The sequence below is a fragment of the Parasteatoda tepidariorum genome, chromosome 9 (assembly GCF_982258835.1).
Source record: "Parasteatoda tepidariorum strain Cologne lab strain chromosome 9, Ptep-v5.0, whole genome shotgun sequence".
Classification (NCBI taxonomy): domain Eukaryota; kingdom Metazoa; phylum Arthropoda; class Arachnida; order Araneae; family Theridiidae; genus Parasteatoda; species Parasteatoda tepidariorum.
The window spans coordinates 58,721,883-58,739,303 of NC_141763.1; the positions used below are offsets into that span (position 1 = coordinate 58,721,883).

Genomic DNA, 17,421 nt, shown 5'->3' on the forward strand with positions numbered 1-17,421 from the left:
TTTTTAATTTAAATATATTTTTTTATAAATTATTTGTAAAAAACTGACTTTTAAAATTAATAATAACTTTTCATGTTTAAAAATAAGGGAATAGTACACAAAATTTATGTCAGTCAAATTCATCTATTCATCCAACCAAGGCAAAGTCAATATATGTACTTTCATCTATGCTTTATTCATATTGTTTTTTGCCTTAAGCACTTGTTCATAATTTTTCAAAAATGTCCTTTCTTCTTGTTAAAGCAAAGCTAGAATATAATTGTGTAGAATAAAGATATTTCTATTCAAGTTAAAGCAAAATCAGATTTTCAGAATCGGAAATTTATATAAGCCAAAATGAAAGAAAGGAATAAAGAATTGTGACTACACGCCTTAAAACTTGAGAAAACATTCATTTAAGCCTATCTCTCTTTCTCAAAATAGAACTGTTCCTGTTTGGTGGTTTTAGCTTTTGAAACTAAACAGTGTATGTCAAGTCTTGCAACATAGGGATTTCAATACTGCTGATTTGCTAAGAAAAATAAAAAGGAAGTAGAAAATAAAATGTTTTGAAAATTATAGGATTCATCCAAAAATTTTAAATTCATCATCAGTTTAATGGACTTCATCAGTTATTTTCGTTTTTTAAGTTTTATTTATATTTTCTCTTTAGAGCATTTTATATATTCATTATTATAAGTAAACATTTAATACTTATAATATTAATATGATCTTATAATATTTTTACCTTACTTTTAAGTGGTAATTTTTACTTTAAACAACTTGCAAACTATTAAACTGTGTCCTAAATGCAAATTTTCAACTTTCAGTCATTTCTGATCTACGTATGTATCTTCTTTATAATTTGTGTTAGTGCAATTCTTTCTTTACTCTTTTCTTTTGTTCCTTTACTCTTTGTGCTGCATTTGGCTTTGTGTAGGAACTGAAGCTGCAAAACAACAGCAGCAACAACAACCTCCTGAAGAACAAGGTAAACTTTAGAGTATGCTATTGAGCTTTAAATTTGCATTTTTCCTGTTATTCCTTTTTGTGTTGTTTTTATGTTACTGCATGTGATTTTCATTTAACATATATAATGTGCATACACATTTTTTTCTAATAATATTTCGACATATTTTATGCTTAGTTCCAGTTTTAATCTTTTTCCAGTTCTAATCTTTTTTTACATTGCAACTAAAAGGAGTTAGTTGCTATGGATGGGTAATCGTGTAAAGCTAAGGGTGGTGGCGCTAGTGGTAAAATTGCTCTTTCAAGACTTCCGGGTTACTGCTTCCGATATATTTTTATGCCGCAGATTTAAAAAACGCGCCGTCATATTATTGCATCATATCTTTTGCAGCATTTCACATGTACCGAGTTCTTTCTTTCAGCCTTTAAACTTCAGCATTATCATCTTAATATTATAATCATTAGAATATTTTCTAATTAGGCTAACTTAAAAAGATATTTTTAAAGATATTTTTGGCGACATTTTATTCAAATGTAGCCAAATAAGGAATAAAATACAAAACATGGCAAACCTTAAGAATTATTCACAATGAGATATTAACTTTCCAAAATTTTTTTTGACCTTACGACCTCTGAGAATCAATACATTTCTGAAAGCTCTTATGAATGGTACAATTATGTTTAGATTTGAACCCAAATTACAATAACAAAACTGCATAGAATATTAAACTTGTTCACACATTGCCTCGTAGTCATAACATAAGCGGAGGGATACACCGGAAATTTTCTAAATTTCTTCCGGTTTAAGGACGCTTGTTATTGTTTACATTTGACCACCCATTCATTTATCTTTATAACATATTTAATACAGTTTAACCCGTTAAAGAGTTTTTCATGGGAAGGGAGCAGCTTTTAATTGAGTAGGCAGAAGTTATATATCTTACTCATATTGTGTTGTTTCTTCTTCTCCTAGGTTAAATATTGTGGAAAATTGTCCAAGGTTTTAGTATCTTTCTAAACCTTTTATAACATCATATAAACCAAGAATTTCTGTAACATTTCCTTTTTACTTATTTCTTCATGTTCTGCTCCTACACCTCCGCTTACTTAACGTGCTATTCTGATGGCTTATCCTCTCTACTCTTGTCATAACATACGTTTTCCTGAATTAAGTGTGAAGGTCAATGAAAAAAGTTACCACTCATTTAAGGCCACCTAAAACATTTTTTTCCCAGAATCCAGATTTTTGTCACACTGAATTTCATTTCTAAAGACTTATGTCTATTTTCTTTGATTGATTTCCCAATCTACAATTTTCTTAACAGTTAAAAACAAAACTTTTTAAGAGTGTTAATTTAGTATTGTAGAAATAGGCGTCTAAATGGTTATTTAAAATTTTTTAAAAGGGAACTTCTTTAACAGGTTTCAATTTGTGTGTATAGATAACAAGGGCGCCAGCAGAATAATATAAAAGGGGGTACAACCCTCTAGCAAATTATCTCTCCCCCCAAAACTGTGCATGCTCAGTAGGCATAAGAAAAGAATCAAAAATGACTCAGAATTCATTGAAAAACTTATAAACAGATTTGGACAACAAACAAGACTATTACAATTCTTGTTTGATTAAACAATTTTTTAATTGTTATGTATCAATAATTACTTAATTATTTGTTTTTGACTAAAAATATTTTTAATAAAAAAATTTTATTACAAATTTTTTTTTCTGTTATCTCTTTATTGGCTCAAAATTAGTGGTGACTTTAATATGACTTGGACCACTATAAAATAAATTGTCAGTGTTCTTAAACCAGCGATCAATGTTAAGGGATGGTTTGCTGTTTTGGTATTATTTCTGGTGTTTTAGTTATTAGGCCTTTCGACCAGTGACTAAATCTTCTTAATTTCTACCCCTATATACATTTATACATTAATGTTCTAATATTAACATGAATTTGTTGTTCACTTTTTGATTCAATCAAGAAAATATTTTCTATACATATTTTTGTGATTAATTAAGGACATCAATATCTTAACTAAATATCACAGATTTTGTAATATCACAGTACTTATTATTCAGGGAATATGCTTTTACAGGTAACTTCTTCTTGCTCTTTTCTTTTTCTCATTTCTTCAGATAAACATAGATTTCTTGAATACAAGTAAATGCAGTAATTTTTTGTTCGTTTTCTTAAATTTTTTCTTATTCGTCAGGCATCATTTACAATACTGGATCAGCACTTACTTTGAGTTGGTGTCATTTACCTTTGGTACATTAACGCTAATTTAGGCTCCTTCACCCTTAAACTCTACAGTCAATTAAATATTCTTAATTCTTTTTTTGCATTTTTAAAAATTTTTTGAATGTATTTTTTAAAATTGAAAATACTACAGTAATTTTTTTAAACAACTAACTGCTAGCAGGCTTTTTACTTTTGTGCATTGAATATCGGTTTTCTCATATATTACTTAATGTAAATAATGTGCTAATCAGTTAAAGGATTAGTAGTATAGTCGCTCATCAGTTAAGGTTAATCAGTTAAATCATGTTAACATCTGGTTTAATATAAAATCACTTAGTGTCATTTGCATATGTATGATTCAGTAGCTCATTCTAGCAAGAAAAATTAATTATAGTTGTTCATTAGATAATTGTTATTAATGTATTTAATAATATATTTTAATTAGCATTTGTTATTATGTCATAGAATCAGAGATGGACGAAAATGCATCACCTGGAAAGAAACTGGAAGATCTAATACATTTAGCTGAATTATGTGTCGATCTTTTGCAACAGAACAATGAGAACTATGCTGAGGTTAGTGAAATAATACCAAATACCAAGTATATTCTATTAACTTTTTATTTTTCTCTTTTTTTAGGTTTTTTAGAATTTCTAATGCATGCCATTTGCATTTGATACTATGAATGAGAATGCATTTTTTGACTTATTGTTAATTTTAAGGATTTTTATTTCCAACTTCAATGATTTTCAATTTACTTAATTATTTCCTTGTTTGATGTTTTTTTAATTTTGATTGTGTATTTAATTAATTCAGTTATTCTTTATTTTGGGAATTATGTATAATCTCATTTAAATATGGAAGTTTTAATTTTTTTTTTTTTTTAACTTTGGGCAAAGACATAATTGTTCTTTATTTTATATATCTGTTCAATGTTTTCATGTTAAATTAATTTATGAATATCTTGGAAATGATAAACATTTTTGTATGAAAATTGTAATAGAGCATATATTGAACCAGTTCAGTATATATTTTGTAACATTTCTGACAGGACAATTAAAGCAAATTATTTTAACTTTGTATTTTTTTAAATTTGTTAATATAACTTCACTCAACTGTTAACATTAAACAACAACTTTTAATGAGATATTTATAATTTTTTAGATAATTTTTTAATAAATCGTAGAACTTTAAAGAAAAAGGACTATTTCTATGTCTTTATAGTTGTCAGTGTAAATGCTTATCTTAATTTAAATATAAAGTTAGGTTTTTAATACATTAGTAATTTATAAATATTTGCTACATTTATATGTTTTGATATTAATTTATCAAGTTTTAGTTTAATACATCTTATTGATGTTTGTCTTGATAAATAAATCACTTTTATGTATTAAATCAGCTATTTACAACCTTTTTTTTTTTCTTTTTTTTTTTTTTGAAATAAATAACTTAAATTTATTTATTAAATATTTTTAACTCTAACAATAAACTACTTTTGGTTTTTATTGTAAATAATTACATCTAATTTATATATATATATATTAATACAGTGTACAATTAAGAGTTATTTTTTTACTCTTTATTATTCTTTTTAGTACATACATTTTGCATGAATTTTATAACTTTTTTATTATGAATGATTAATAAGTTCAATTTGCAAATGATTTCATATTCATATTACTACTATAAGTATCAAGCATGTTTTCTTTAATCATGTTCTTATTATTAATTGAATTGCTTTTCAGGTGAAAGTGACCAAAATTGTGATATTTACTCATTTATAGTTAATGGTAAATTAGGAATTAACTGTACAATAATTAAATTTTAAAAAAATTTATGTTAATATTTAAAAAGTTGTCCTAAATCTGTAAATCTCTATGTATGCATATTTAAAATATATCAAGTCAATGTACATTTAGCCCCTTATTTGTTTATATATTTCTCTTTTTATAATATTTTACTTGTTTTTAGTTTCACAACTTCTTACATCTAACCTTTTAATCTTTTAAATGAATCAAAAAATTTTTATGTTTAACAAATTTATTATTTTTCTACCTTTTTACCTTTCTGTTTTCAATTCTTTAATCAAATAGTCTTGTTTTATTAAAGTTTAATTTACAGTTTTAACTTTTAATTTAATTATACCTTTTATTCATTTTGTAGAAAAATTAAGATGGGAAGAATATCCTCATACTAATTCATTTATACTCCTAATCATAGAATTGAATTGTTGGTAGTATGAAATACAAAATTTTGTCTTGTATTGTATTTTAATATTAATTTAGAGAGTATCTTATGTGCTCTGAGTTTTGCTTGAAAAAATGCTGCTTTACTTTAATTAGTGTTAGTTGGAAAATCAACTAAATGAGACGATGGTTATCCAGAAATGAAAAACAGTTTGACTCCTTGAGGCCTAAACGTTTTAAAGACTGCCATATTCGCTGAAATCTGTAAAGATGTTCTTTAATTCACTATTGTAACATTTTGACAAAATAAATTGTCCTTTAGAAAAATGCTAGTGACAGTAGATGAAAAACAATGTCATGTATGATCTGAAAGCATTGTTCAAATCTCCGAAAAATTTTCCCAGCAGCAATATTAATTCCATGCTCACTCTTGATAAGTTTATCTCTAGAATTTTTTTTTTTTTTTTCAAAATTTAACTAGCTGATTTCCACATACTAGTGTCCATTGATGTTATTCAAGCAGTGTGAAGAAAATTCTTCATGAACCTTTGCAGACGCATAATGCTTGGAGGGTTAATACGAAATAAGATTATAATTCATAGTTTATGCTGTTGGGAAGCATGCTATTTAGTTAATAAAATTCTACACGCAGGAGGATCAGAAGGATAAGGAATAAAGATTTGCAGGCTTGTTTACTTTATTTGTGCTTGTTTTTAAAGAAGGGACTTCCTAGAACAATTTCTTCCAAGTTCATCCAAACTAATGAGTTGACAACAGAGCTTTAGTTTAACTAGGTTAATTCTTTTTTTAAAAAAATTAATGACAGAAAAAAATATCGATAGGTGCGTCTGTTAAAGGTAGGTTTCATTGTTCTTCCTGGCTTACACAACTTGCATGTATATTTGTACCTGCATTTTGGTATTTATTTTCCTTCCTCTATTGCATGCTTCATCTTAATTATATCTATGGTTAATTGTTGTGAATTTTATCAAATTGTTGTTGTACTAATGTATATTGTGTTTCTTTTTTCTCTTTCTCTCTATCTTTACCCTGCTCTTCCCTTCATTCTTGGTGTTGCCTTTAACCTGGTCCTTCAGGCCTTCCGATCGGTGAGTGTGCCCTTGTGTAGCAATTGTCGCCTTTGTGCTGATACCCTAATCCGTTACCTTATTGATGTTTATTATACATTGTTTCTAATTTGGCACTCTGAGAAACCAGTTTCAGTGGTTCCCAACTTATTAATTTCGTTTTTTTCTCCAGCTACCTAAAAATGACTATTTACACTTTTGAATACAAAGTTGCCAAGGTTCAAATGTACAGGATATCCACATATAAATCTTCTGATTGAAAATTTCATTATCAAGGAAACTATTTTTTTAAAAATATTTGCTGTATGTATTGCTATGAAGAACAATTCATGAAATAATTTTTATTTTCTTAATTTGTTTCCCTTACATTTTTATCTCGTTTTTCGTAAGTAGTTTATTTTTATGATGAAGATATAGTCTACACATATATGTAGGGAAATTTTAAAAAAATTGTGGATAAATATTATAGATGATTGATAAAATCTTGTTTTATACAATGTCACTGTATGGAATCTCTTGTAAACAAAAAAACTAATTACATTTGAAAATACTAATTTCTCTAGCATTTTTAACAATGTGTCTCTGTATAAAATATTATTGAATAGAGATTTTGCTCTTGAACTTTACTTCAGAATTACCACAAAGATTATCCACCCACACCTTAAGAGCAATTCTTGATATAACCATGAATATTTTTAAAGCACAATACTAATTTTATGACAGTGGTATAAATGGCTCTAAAACTGTTAAACCCTATAAAACCAAATCCTGAAAATGGCAACCAGATTTAAATACCTTGCTATTAGAATCAGGTAATACTTTTTCTAGTATATAAAATAAAATATCTCCTGGTATATGCAGAGTGTGACCTGAACTAGGTTAACCATTTTCAAAGATTTACAGTGATTATGTTGAAAAAATAATTCTTACAGAAAAAGCATGTAACAAGGCAAACAATTTACTATGAAGTTTTAGTTTCAATTTTTTTTCAACAGATGGGGTCTACAGAGAACCAATGTCGATTACTTGAAAACCACAAATGTAAAATTTTTTAATCTTTTAAAGAACCATGAAACTTACTGCCGATGGTTTACTGCTGACAGTGAACATTTCACCGTCGGCAGTAAACTAAATGATGGAGCTGAAAAAAAGCAATATACTATGCACTATTATCAATACTCTACTCATGTTTCATAAAAAAACTCAGTATGTACATTAAAGTAGAACATTTAAAGGAATTTGCAGTGCTATTTGTTAAAAAGTTTTGATCTTTAATCAGAAATTATGTGTGTAAAAATTCAACTTGCTGTAAGAATTATTTTATCAATATTAAACTTTTTCTAGTTATAAGTTTTTAAACTTTTTTGAAAACCATCAGTCTAATTTAGAACACCATGTGCATATAATAATTTTCTTATTATGGTAATAGTACACTGATTTTGTAATTTTTTCTAAAGGGTTTACAATGATGGTGAGTTTGTCCTAATATTTGACTTAATATTTCTTTTGAGTTCTAACGTCGATTATAAATAATAATTTTTTAGATTTAAACATTAAGTGTCACGCACACTTTGTAGATTAGCTCTTCAGTAGTGATGCAATAAATTGATAATGAATTTCATTCTAAACTTGTTGAGCTAAAAAAAAAAATGCTTTTATTGGAAAATTATGAATTACATGTTGTTAATCTTGTGGAATCTAGTCATATATATTTTGAGAACCCATGATCTAGTTCTCCATTTAAGAGTTCAGTTTTTTTATTTATCATTTTTAGTATTTTTCATGAGGAATGAATTAATTTTAATCAAATCAATTTATGATGTATAATTTATAATCGATAAATTAAATCTTAATTAATATTTTTAATCAAATTAATTTTTTATTTTGAAATATAAGAAGAGTATTAGCAATGAAAGAAACTTCACTTAAAGGAAAGAAATAAGAGTTAAATAACACACTTGTTACCCCTTAAAACGTGTGCCCCTTCTGGATCAACTTTTTTTATAGCCTAAATTTTGTTAAAATATTAAAATAATATAAAATTAGTTAAATAAATTGTTATGATTTTAAAAAATTGTTCTTAAATTTTATAGTTGCTTTTAATATAACTTTTCTTGAAAAGATTCTATATTATTTTTATAGTTTCTCATGTCATAAAATAATTTAAACTTAAGTTATTATTTTTATATTAAGTTAAATAAAGACTATACTTTATGTATTAAAATTATATTAGAGTATTAAATAAATGATATAAGCTTTTTAATAGATCTTTTATTGATGTGTAGCAGGTTTTTATCGTTTTCTTATATGAAGCACATTTTATAACATATCAAGTTTTTAAATTTGACCCTACTTTTTTATGATACTTGGATTCTTGAGGCCCATATTAAAAAAAGGCTCAGTGAGAACTCTTGGAACCCTTTAAAACTGCTATTTTACTATTGAGTTAGCAGGAAAGTAATTTCAGGTTTTTAGTGTGATATAAACTAATTTTTTTCTGTATAAAAAATAAACTTTCTCTATAAAAAATAAAATTAGTCAAATATCTTTCATTCTGTTTGATGACTTCTTTCACCATATTTCTGGTATTTTCATGATCCAAAGCTCATGGAACTTCAGGTCCTTATCAGCAAAAGCTAAACTAAATGTGGTTCTAGGCCATTGTTATACAAAATTTTTTACCATTTAAAAATTTTGTAAAAAGGATAATCAAGATATGATAAATGACGTAAATAAATAAATAATAAATGATAGTGCTAGATCAGGGTTCTATGGGGGGTGCGACATCACCTCCCAACAAAGCTACTATAATTTTGTACATATTGCTGAAAATGTATTGGGCCTTGCGTTTTCATATGGAACAGGATTTATTTGCAATTTTAAATCTGTCATACAGCCTTCCACTTTATATCATCAGATTATCATTTATTTCAAAAAAATACAGTAATGAGGATGATCTCAAACCACACTTGGTTGAGTTTTTTTTTAACATAAGGACCTGAAGTTCTGCAAGCTTTGGAATCTTGATATTACCAAAAAGATGACAAAAGATCATTAAACAGAATGGATATTTGACTGATTAAATAGATATTTGACTAATTAAAGACTATCACTATTTGAGTATTTTTTTGTACAGAAAAAAAGTCATTAAACCTTTAATTTATTATTATAATTTTTTATTTATTGTACTTATTATTAAAATTTTTAATTTATTGTATTCATTATTTATTCAAAAAAATATAGTGATATTTTCAATTGATTTAAGGAGCACATGTTTTTTTCCATTCTTTTATGTGTAGTAATTACATAAAAAAAATTCTAAATTTTAAATTTTTGTCATTTTTTGTCCTGAAACATTTATTGTTTAAATTTTATGGTGGTTAATGTTAATGTTACTATAGTTCGTAAGAAAACAAATTTAAAATTATTCTATATTGAAATTTCATACCACTTATAGAAGTGTTTTCTTATTGCCATTAGTAATTACTAAATTTAGCTGTTTTCAGTATAGAAAATTATTCCATTGAAAAAGACTTCAACTGAATGAAATAAGACTTCAACAAAAGTTGGGAACCATTGTTGAAAGATGTAATACATTTCTCTCCCCTCCCGCTGTTTTGCTCTGCACTTTTTTTAAAATTAATTATAACGTCATTAGAAACATTTTAGCATATGTGAAAACATGCTTATTTTAAAAATAAAAAAATATTATAGAAGCTTAATGTAAAGTAAACTGAAATGTCCCTGGAATTTGGAAAAAATTTGAAACAAATTCATAAACAATTATTTGCACAATTTAATTATACAGTTTTGTGTTCTTAAAGTGGTTACAGTTTTATGACCATGATTTGTCTACTGAAATTTTAATAACTGTCAAAGATTTTTTCATAAGTTAAAAATTATTCTAAAAGTTTCTGAAATAATTATGTGCAATGCTGATTTTTTCTCATAAACTTAAAAATACATTTGGAATTGCGTTCAGTATTTTTAAATATAAAGCATAAACCTTTATAAATACTGCTTTCGCTTTTTTAAATATAGTGGTCCATGTTTAATATTTTTGTTATAATATTTTGTTATAAATAGATTTTTGTTATCAGGATCACTCTTATCTGAAATAAAAAACCACCCATAATAATATTGTATTTGTATGATGAACAACATGTTTGTATTATATACTGAAATAGAGCATTCACCTACCGATGAGGCGACACAGGTTTGAATCCCAGCGGTAGCTAGTTGATACGAATTCTGCTCCCGGCTTTATCACTAACTACAGTGCTGGTGAAAAATATCCTCAATGGTAGACAGGTGATGGGTTAGAATTTCGTGCTGTCGGGCTAACCGTGGGAGGATTCATGGTTTTTCTCATCAAGTAATGCAAAAGTGGGTTATTTTCGCAAATGCTTGTTTATCGTAATGCTTGATCCAGGAGTTCCTTTGTCTTCTGGGTTCAGTTCAAAACTATCAAGCTACTGAGAGTTGAACATAGATAGTCGTAAACTCATATTTGACTCGACTGTTCAATCCCGGTTACAAAATAAAATAAAACCAATAATTCAAAAGAAGATGCTATTACACTCACAAAAGCTAGCATTACAAAGCCTAAAACAGCCTGTTTACGAAAGTTTTTAATGATTTTCCTTTTTATTACTAAACTTGGCTATTTGTTGAAATTATAAATATTTCGTGTTATAACTTTATTAGAATATAAATCAATATTCACTGCTTACGATTGTTCTGATTGAGAGAGTCATTTGTTAAAAATTTGATTTCTATTCCCTGAGCAGTTTCTTTTATAATATTATTCAACTCTCAAAATTTTCCTTCTATGATAATCTGTCATAGTGAATTCTTTTAGTTTTCAACTGTGATATGAATAATGCCTTCTATGACTTAGCTTTTAACTTTGGTTGGTTAGAAGACAAAAAAAATGCCTTTAATAAAGTTTTAAATCACAAGATGGAACAGTTTCACTCCAGGAAGTAAACTTAATCTCTTATTTGCAGTGCCAATATATAGAATGCAAAAAATAATTAAATCTTCTTTATCAGCGCCTTGCAGGCCTTGGTTGCCTCAGCAGCTGACAAATGCCAGCACCTCCTATCCATGGCAACTCCCTTCCAATTTCTAATCTTTAGGGTTTTCAGGTCATTGTCAATTTTGTTGAGCCATCTAGTCGGGGGTCTACCTCTAGGACGTGACCCCTCTGGATTCTTAAAGGTGACTATTCTTATGGCGCTAAAACAATTAAATAGGTATCATAAATCTTTGATCGTTTGATATTGAACATTTCTTAAAATGCAAAAAGGGAAATATAGTAATGTTTTTGAGTAAAACATAGAGAAGCTCCCTAGTTTTCCTTAATTTTCTCGTTTTTAAATATTTATACATATATTTGTGTTATGAGCCATGATAGCTCAGTGGTTAGGTCACCAAACTATCATTGAAAATAACTGAAGTTTGATCTCTAGGGGTGGCTTGAACCTCAACCAGCTTCAGATTGATGGGTTCTAGCTTGTTTGGTAAGTAACTGTGCGCGAATTTTTTTGGTAAATAACAGTGCTTGTTGGACTGTGCGCAGTGCTGACCATATTGCCGCAATAATTTCGTTCACAAAATTGTGGACTCTTAACTTCAATGGCCCCTTTGATGCATATTGGGCTTTTGCAGGAATATTTTTCTTTATTTATGTTATATTCAATGAACAGAGATATAAAAGTATGTTGAACTTGGCTAAAAAAGGAGTAGAAATTATTAACAAGGGAGCAATTCAACTAAAATGTTCTGAAGTAACACATTCTAATTAATGAGCCAAGCTGATTTTTGAAAAGTTTTTTCATGACATAAATTTAAAAAATTTTGTGTCCTTTCTCATTAAATTCTTCATAATTATTTTTTTATTAATCAAATCTAAATTTGTCTTTTACCTCGTCATTTTAATAAATTATAAACAATGTTCTTAGAAACTATTTCATAGTGATGGTACATTACATAGTGTATTATAAACAATGCTTACAGATTAGGTTTGCCTCCAGTATAGTTGATTATTTCAATAAAATTTTTTTACAAAAATGTTTAAAGCATTTTTTTACATTGAGATACTTTTTATACCTACAGTATTGCCACTCCCCTTTCTTCTTATTTTGTTTTTGTGTTTATTTAATATACAATTTACTCCATCCAGTCCCACAAGCATATTAATCCAGAAAAGCCTCTTTACAAGTAATACTTTTCCAACGCTGATATGGAATATTAAATATCACTGCCCATGCAAAGTATATAAGCAGTATAAATTTTTGAAATAAACTGTGAATCCCAAATTCCTTGGTACATTTGTGTGAGAAATGTATTACAGATTTCTCCAATTTTGCAATATTCATTTTTGCACATTTTTCAGTAAGAAATTAGTATTTTAAGACAATTAAAGTAAAACTGAATAATAAATACTTGGAACATTTTATAAATAGCTTTTGTATTTAAATATGATGAATTATATTGATGTGCTTTCTTGCATGTATGTATATATGTTCACTGCTTCAAATTAATGCTATGCATGCAGTGAACGTAATTGTTTCAACTTGCTTGTGTAATGATTGTTGTAATAAATGTCAATGTTTCCCCTGTTTACATCTTTCATTAGGATGCGGTGAGTATAGATGTATTTTTGTTTTGCTTATTATGATGGCTAAGTTCTTTTTTTTTTTTTTTTTTAAATTATGCACCGCTTTTAAATTAGCAATGAAACCTACAGATTTTATTGTATTGCTTCTCAGATGATCACTGCTTTAGAAACTATGCTCAGCTAATTAGTCATGATATTATATAAAGGTTTTAAAAAGTTAAATTTTCTTACTTAAGTATTCTAATATAATTCCAAATAATGACTATTTTTGCATAAATATATTATGACTTTCAATTACTTTATAAAGTTCTAAAATTGTAATAATTTTTATTTTATAATAATTGTTTAAATGTTCATTTTTGATTTAGATAACTAAAAATGTGATATTTAGATTTAGATTTGAATTTTTAGTTTTATTGTTAATTTTGAAGAATTGTTTTTTATGATTCTTTTTTTTAAATTTTTTATAATGTTTTATTAAAAATATCTCATATTTTAAAAAATTAACGTTTTTTAAACTGGTTTTAATATTTCTCCGTTTAAATTCATTTTAAGAGTTTTTCTTTTCTTCTACAAAGCTTAATTCTTCAAAGAGTAATATGAAAAAAAAAATTAGAAAATTGTCTACATTTGATAAATTTTTGAATTATGTAGAAAATATGAAAATTCCATTTTTTTTATTTCGTATCTTCGAAGATGTTTTTTTTTCCAATATGTTTCCTGACTTATTCTCTCTTAAGTTAGTTTAAATTGTTTTCTAGTAGATTTGAAAAGAAAATGTGTGAATTTTTTTTCTTCAGTTCTTAAACCTATTTGTATTAAAACAACTTATAAATTGCTAAAAAGTGCTTGCTTTAAAAACTTCAATTTTATCTTATCCAGTTCCAAATTTAGTGCGCTTTGAAAATTGTTAATAGAAGTCAAGATGATGAGGTTTAAGTTTCAATAAAAGTTCTGTAAATTTAAAAGTAAAATTAAGTTTAATGATTGCTGAAAAAGCTTATTTGTCTCTTGGAAAAGTGGTTTTCAGAAAAATTTGCTTCATATTTGCAGACTTTTTGTGATATGAAATGTTTTTTTTTTTCTTTTAATTTTTTTTATCAATGAGGAAATGATAGAAAGTATAATGAACAGTATTTTTTTCTATAACTTAGATTTATATTTCTCCCCTCAAAATCTTATAATATAATCTAAAAAATTTTAAAGAGGCCGAAAAAAATTGCGGAATTATTAAAATCTAGTATTTTTACTATCTGAAACCAAAACATACCCATATTTTTTTCTTCACAATTCGATATGGTTACAAGTTTTTCTAAAATTTATTTCAACTTTTGAAAAGTGAATTTTGATGTCACGTTTCAAAATTAAATTCTCTGCATTATATAGCAGTTTTATCTTTTTATATTTGCTTAACTTCACTCATTTATGTAACTAGCACTTTACTTATAGAACCTTAATAAAGCTAAATTTTCTTTCCCCTTTTACTTAATGTTTCTGATAAGAATTTGAATAAGTTTAAATATTAACGCAATATTAAGGATTCAATTTTAATTAAGTTGATTTACTGAATGCATGTAAAATTAATAGAAGGTGCATCTGAAAAATTTGGTGAATGGAAGTGCAAATTAAAACATTTTTGGAAACGCTCAAAACAAAATCAGTCAGTCACAATACACTTTTCACAAACTGAGACAGTGAAAGATCTTTTTGCAATCAATCGTAAGGAGAATTGCTACTTTTCTTAAATGAGTCCTCAAAAGCCTTTTTTACGTTAAATCAAAAGAAGATATAACTTGTCTTCAGTGCATCATCAAAGGCCTTTTCTATGTTAAATCAAAGGAGAGATTAAAGGAGAAAGTATTATGCATTTGCTCAAACCTCTGCAAATGATCTACTAACATTGTCCGTTATTGTTACTTAATTCCAGAATCTTTCAATGCTTATAAGTGATCAACAGCATATATCACATATCTGGAATCATCACATCTCTTTATGGTCTCCCTTAATATGGTTTGTTATCAGTATGATTTCCATTCCCTCTCTGAGATGCTTAAACCAATTGAATATGGATTTCTGCTTCTGAGTCTATTTTTAATGAATTTCTTAGACTTAAGAGTAGTAGATGTGTTTTACTGCTCAAACTGAACTGCATCTTGCACCCCTTGCTATCAGCTATCTCATATGTATGCATATAACTGCGTTTTCAACTCTCTTTGCTTTTGAAATATCATTCACAAAATTTTTAGATTCATCTTGTTATATAGTAAAATAACTTTCTTCTTTATAATTTTTGATGGTAGAAGTATTCGTTAGATATGATTGTAGATGGCTATTCAAATTATTTGCATTAACAAAATAAATTAAATGGTAAATAAATTTTACAGGCTTTTGCATGGTTCAGTGACCTCCTCGTTGAACACGCGGAGATCTTTTGGTCATTGTTTGCTGTTGATATGGACACAGTTTTAGCTGAACAGCCTCCAGATACATGGGATAGTTTTCCAGTCTTCCAAGTGCTGAATGATTATCTTCGAGTAGATGGTAATGAATTATGTTATCAACCATGTGAACGCCACATGTTGAAATTCAATAGTTAACTTTAAATAGTGGGAGCATCTTAGAAATATTAACCTTATAAATAGCATTTGTCAAGCTTTTTGTCTTTAATATTTCTTTTCAGAAAAAAAAATGTTTAATTGCTTTAAAAAAAACAATTCGGTCTTATAAACTGTATGTCTTAATGTGTTCTAAGAGGTATTATTTCACATTACTTCCCTAGAAACAATTTTACCTTGACCCCAGTTGGGTGCAAAATTGGCTCAATATGGATCATATAAGAACATGCACCGGAGGACCAATATTGGGAGATATTATGTATTATTGGTCCTAGAATGGCCTATAAAGGGCCTACATTGTTTAACATAAAATCTATATTGGCTAAATAATGGATATAAAATATCGGGTGCATCTGACAATTCTATATAGAGCCGATATTGGTGGTAAAGTGGCTGTAAAATATCGGGTGAATCAGAAAATTCTATATAGGGCCAATATCAGAAAAATAACGCCCCTTTAAGCCCTTATTGAGCCAAGATTTATGAATATTGGTCCAATAAGGACCCAAATTATTTTGCTACTAGTGTTGTTAGAAGGGCTGGGCTAGGTGGTTGATAACCTGAATACTCTAAAAAAAATTCCCTTAAAAAATGAAAATAAATTCTCTAAAAGCCAACAAAAATGACCTAAAAAGGAAGCAAAATTTTTTTGCTTGTTATTCTTAAAATTGAAAGTGTCTCTGTTCAACATCAAAATTTGTTATTGAATAATATTTAAAATAACAAGATTTAATGCAAAATTTACTCTAATCACAAATTTAAAAAAAATTACCCCCCAAAAATGCTCTTAAAATTTATCTTATTTACAATACATAAAAAATTATTATAAAGTGGAAAAAATGACTTTAAAAAACATGAATAATACACCCATATTCTGAGAAAAAAGAAAAAATTTGAAGAAATACATGTATCTTCAACATCATCCTAATCTTGCTTATTAGTATACTATGTGCATTTTTTACTTAAGCACCGCTTTTCTTCAGAAAACTTATGCGGAGGGAGGTTCCATCAACATCTTCGTGATACATTTGCTCCCCAAGTTGTTCGTTATGTGGATCTAATGGAATCATCTATTGCTCAATCCCTTCATAAAGGCTATGAAAAAGAACGATGGGAATTAAAAGGGTATTGATATTTATTTTATTTTACCGCCTAATATAGCGGGAATTTCAAATAATTAAAATATATATTATTTAAATATATTTTAATTATTTGAAATATATCATTCATCTCATCATATATACACTACTTGTTTCTATTCTTGCATAGTCTTTTTTAGCTTAATTTGAAAGGTTTCCGCTCACTCTAGATACTGAGAAGATCTGGAGTTTTTCGGGTATTTGAAAATACCAGTGGAAAACTAAAAGTTCAAGAAAATTCATAATTAAATCTAAAGTTCTTGAAGTATTAGCAGTATAATGAATGCACACAATTTAACAGTTATACTGTTGTTTGAATCTGTTTTTATGTATTAAAACCTGCTTTATGTAATCTATCATAGCTTATAAAAACTTTTCCAATGTTACCATCATTTATTTCTCTTGTTACCAATTATATTTTAATTAATAATACCATTTTCTATTAAGCAACACTTTTATTCAAATTATATTTCTTAAAGCATTAAGATAAAAAAAAATTTAAACTAATTCTTATAATGTTTCTGACAATAATAATGAATTTATTTAACATAAATATTACATATTTAACATAAATATTTAC

The 17,421-nt window shown here is 27.1% G+C and overlaps 1 protein-coding gene across 6 annotated transcripts in view; it reads left to right on the top strand.

Annotated features, from left to right (window-relative positions):
* The window catches only part of Cadps (calcium-dependent secretion activator 1), an 82,467-nt gene that overhangs the window by 49,724 nt on the left and 15,322 nt on the right, over nt 1–17,421 (top strand). For 5 of the 6 annotated variants that reach the window (XM_016054090.4, XM_043046047.3, XM_043046049.3 and 2 more), the window contains 4 exons: nt 920–970; nt 3,654–3,763; nt 15,472–15,628; nt 16,686–16,827. In XM_016054090.4, coding sequence (XP_015909576.2) covers nt 920–970; nt 3,654–3,763; nt 15,472–15,628; nt 16,686–16,827 — 460 coding nt within the window. The remainder of the gene's footprint in view (nt 1–919; nt 971–3,653; nt 3,764–15,471; nt 15,629–16,685; nt 16,828–17,421) is intronic. The other variant, XM_016054095.4, reaches the window with a different exon arrangement.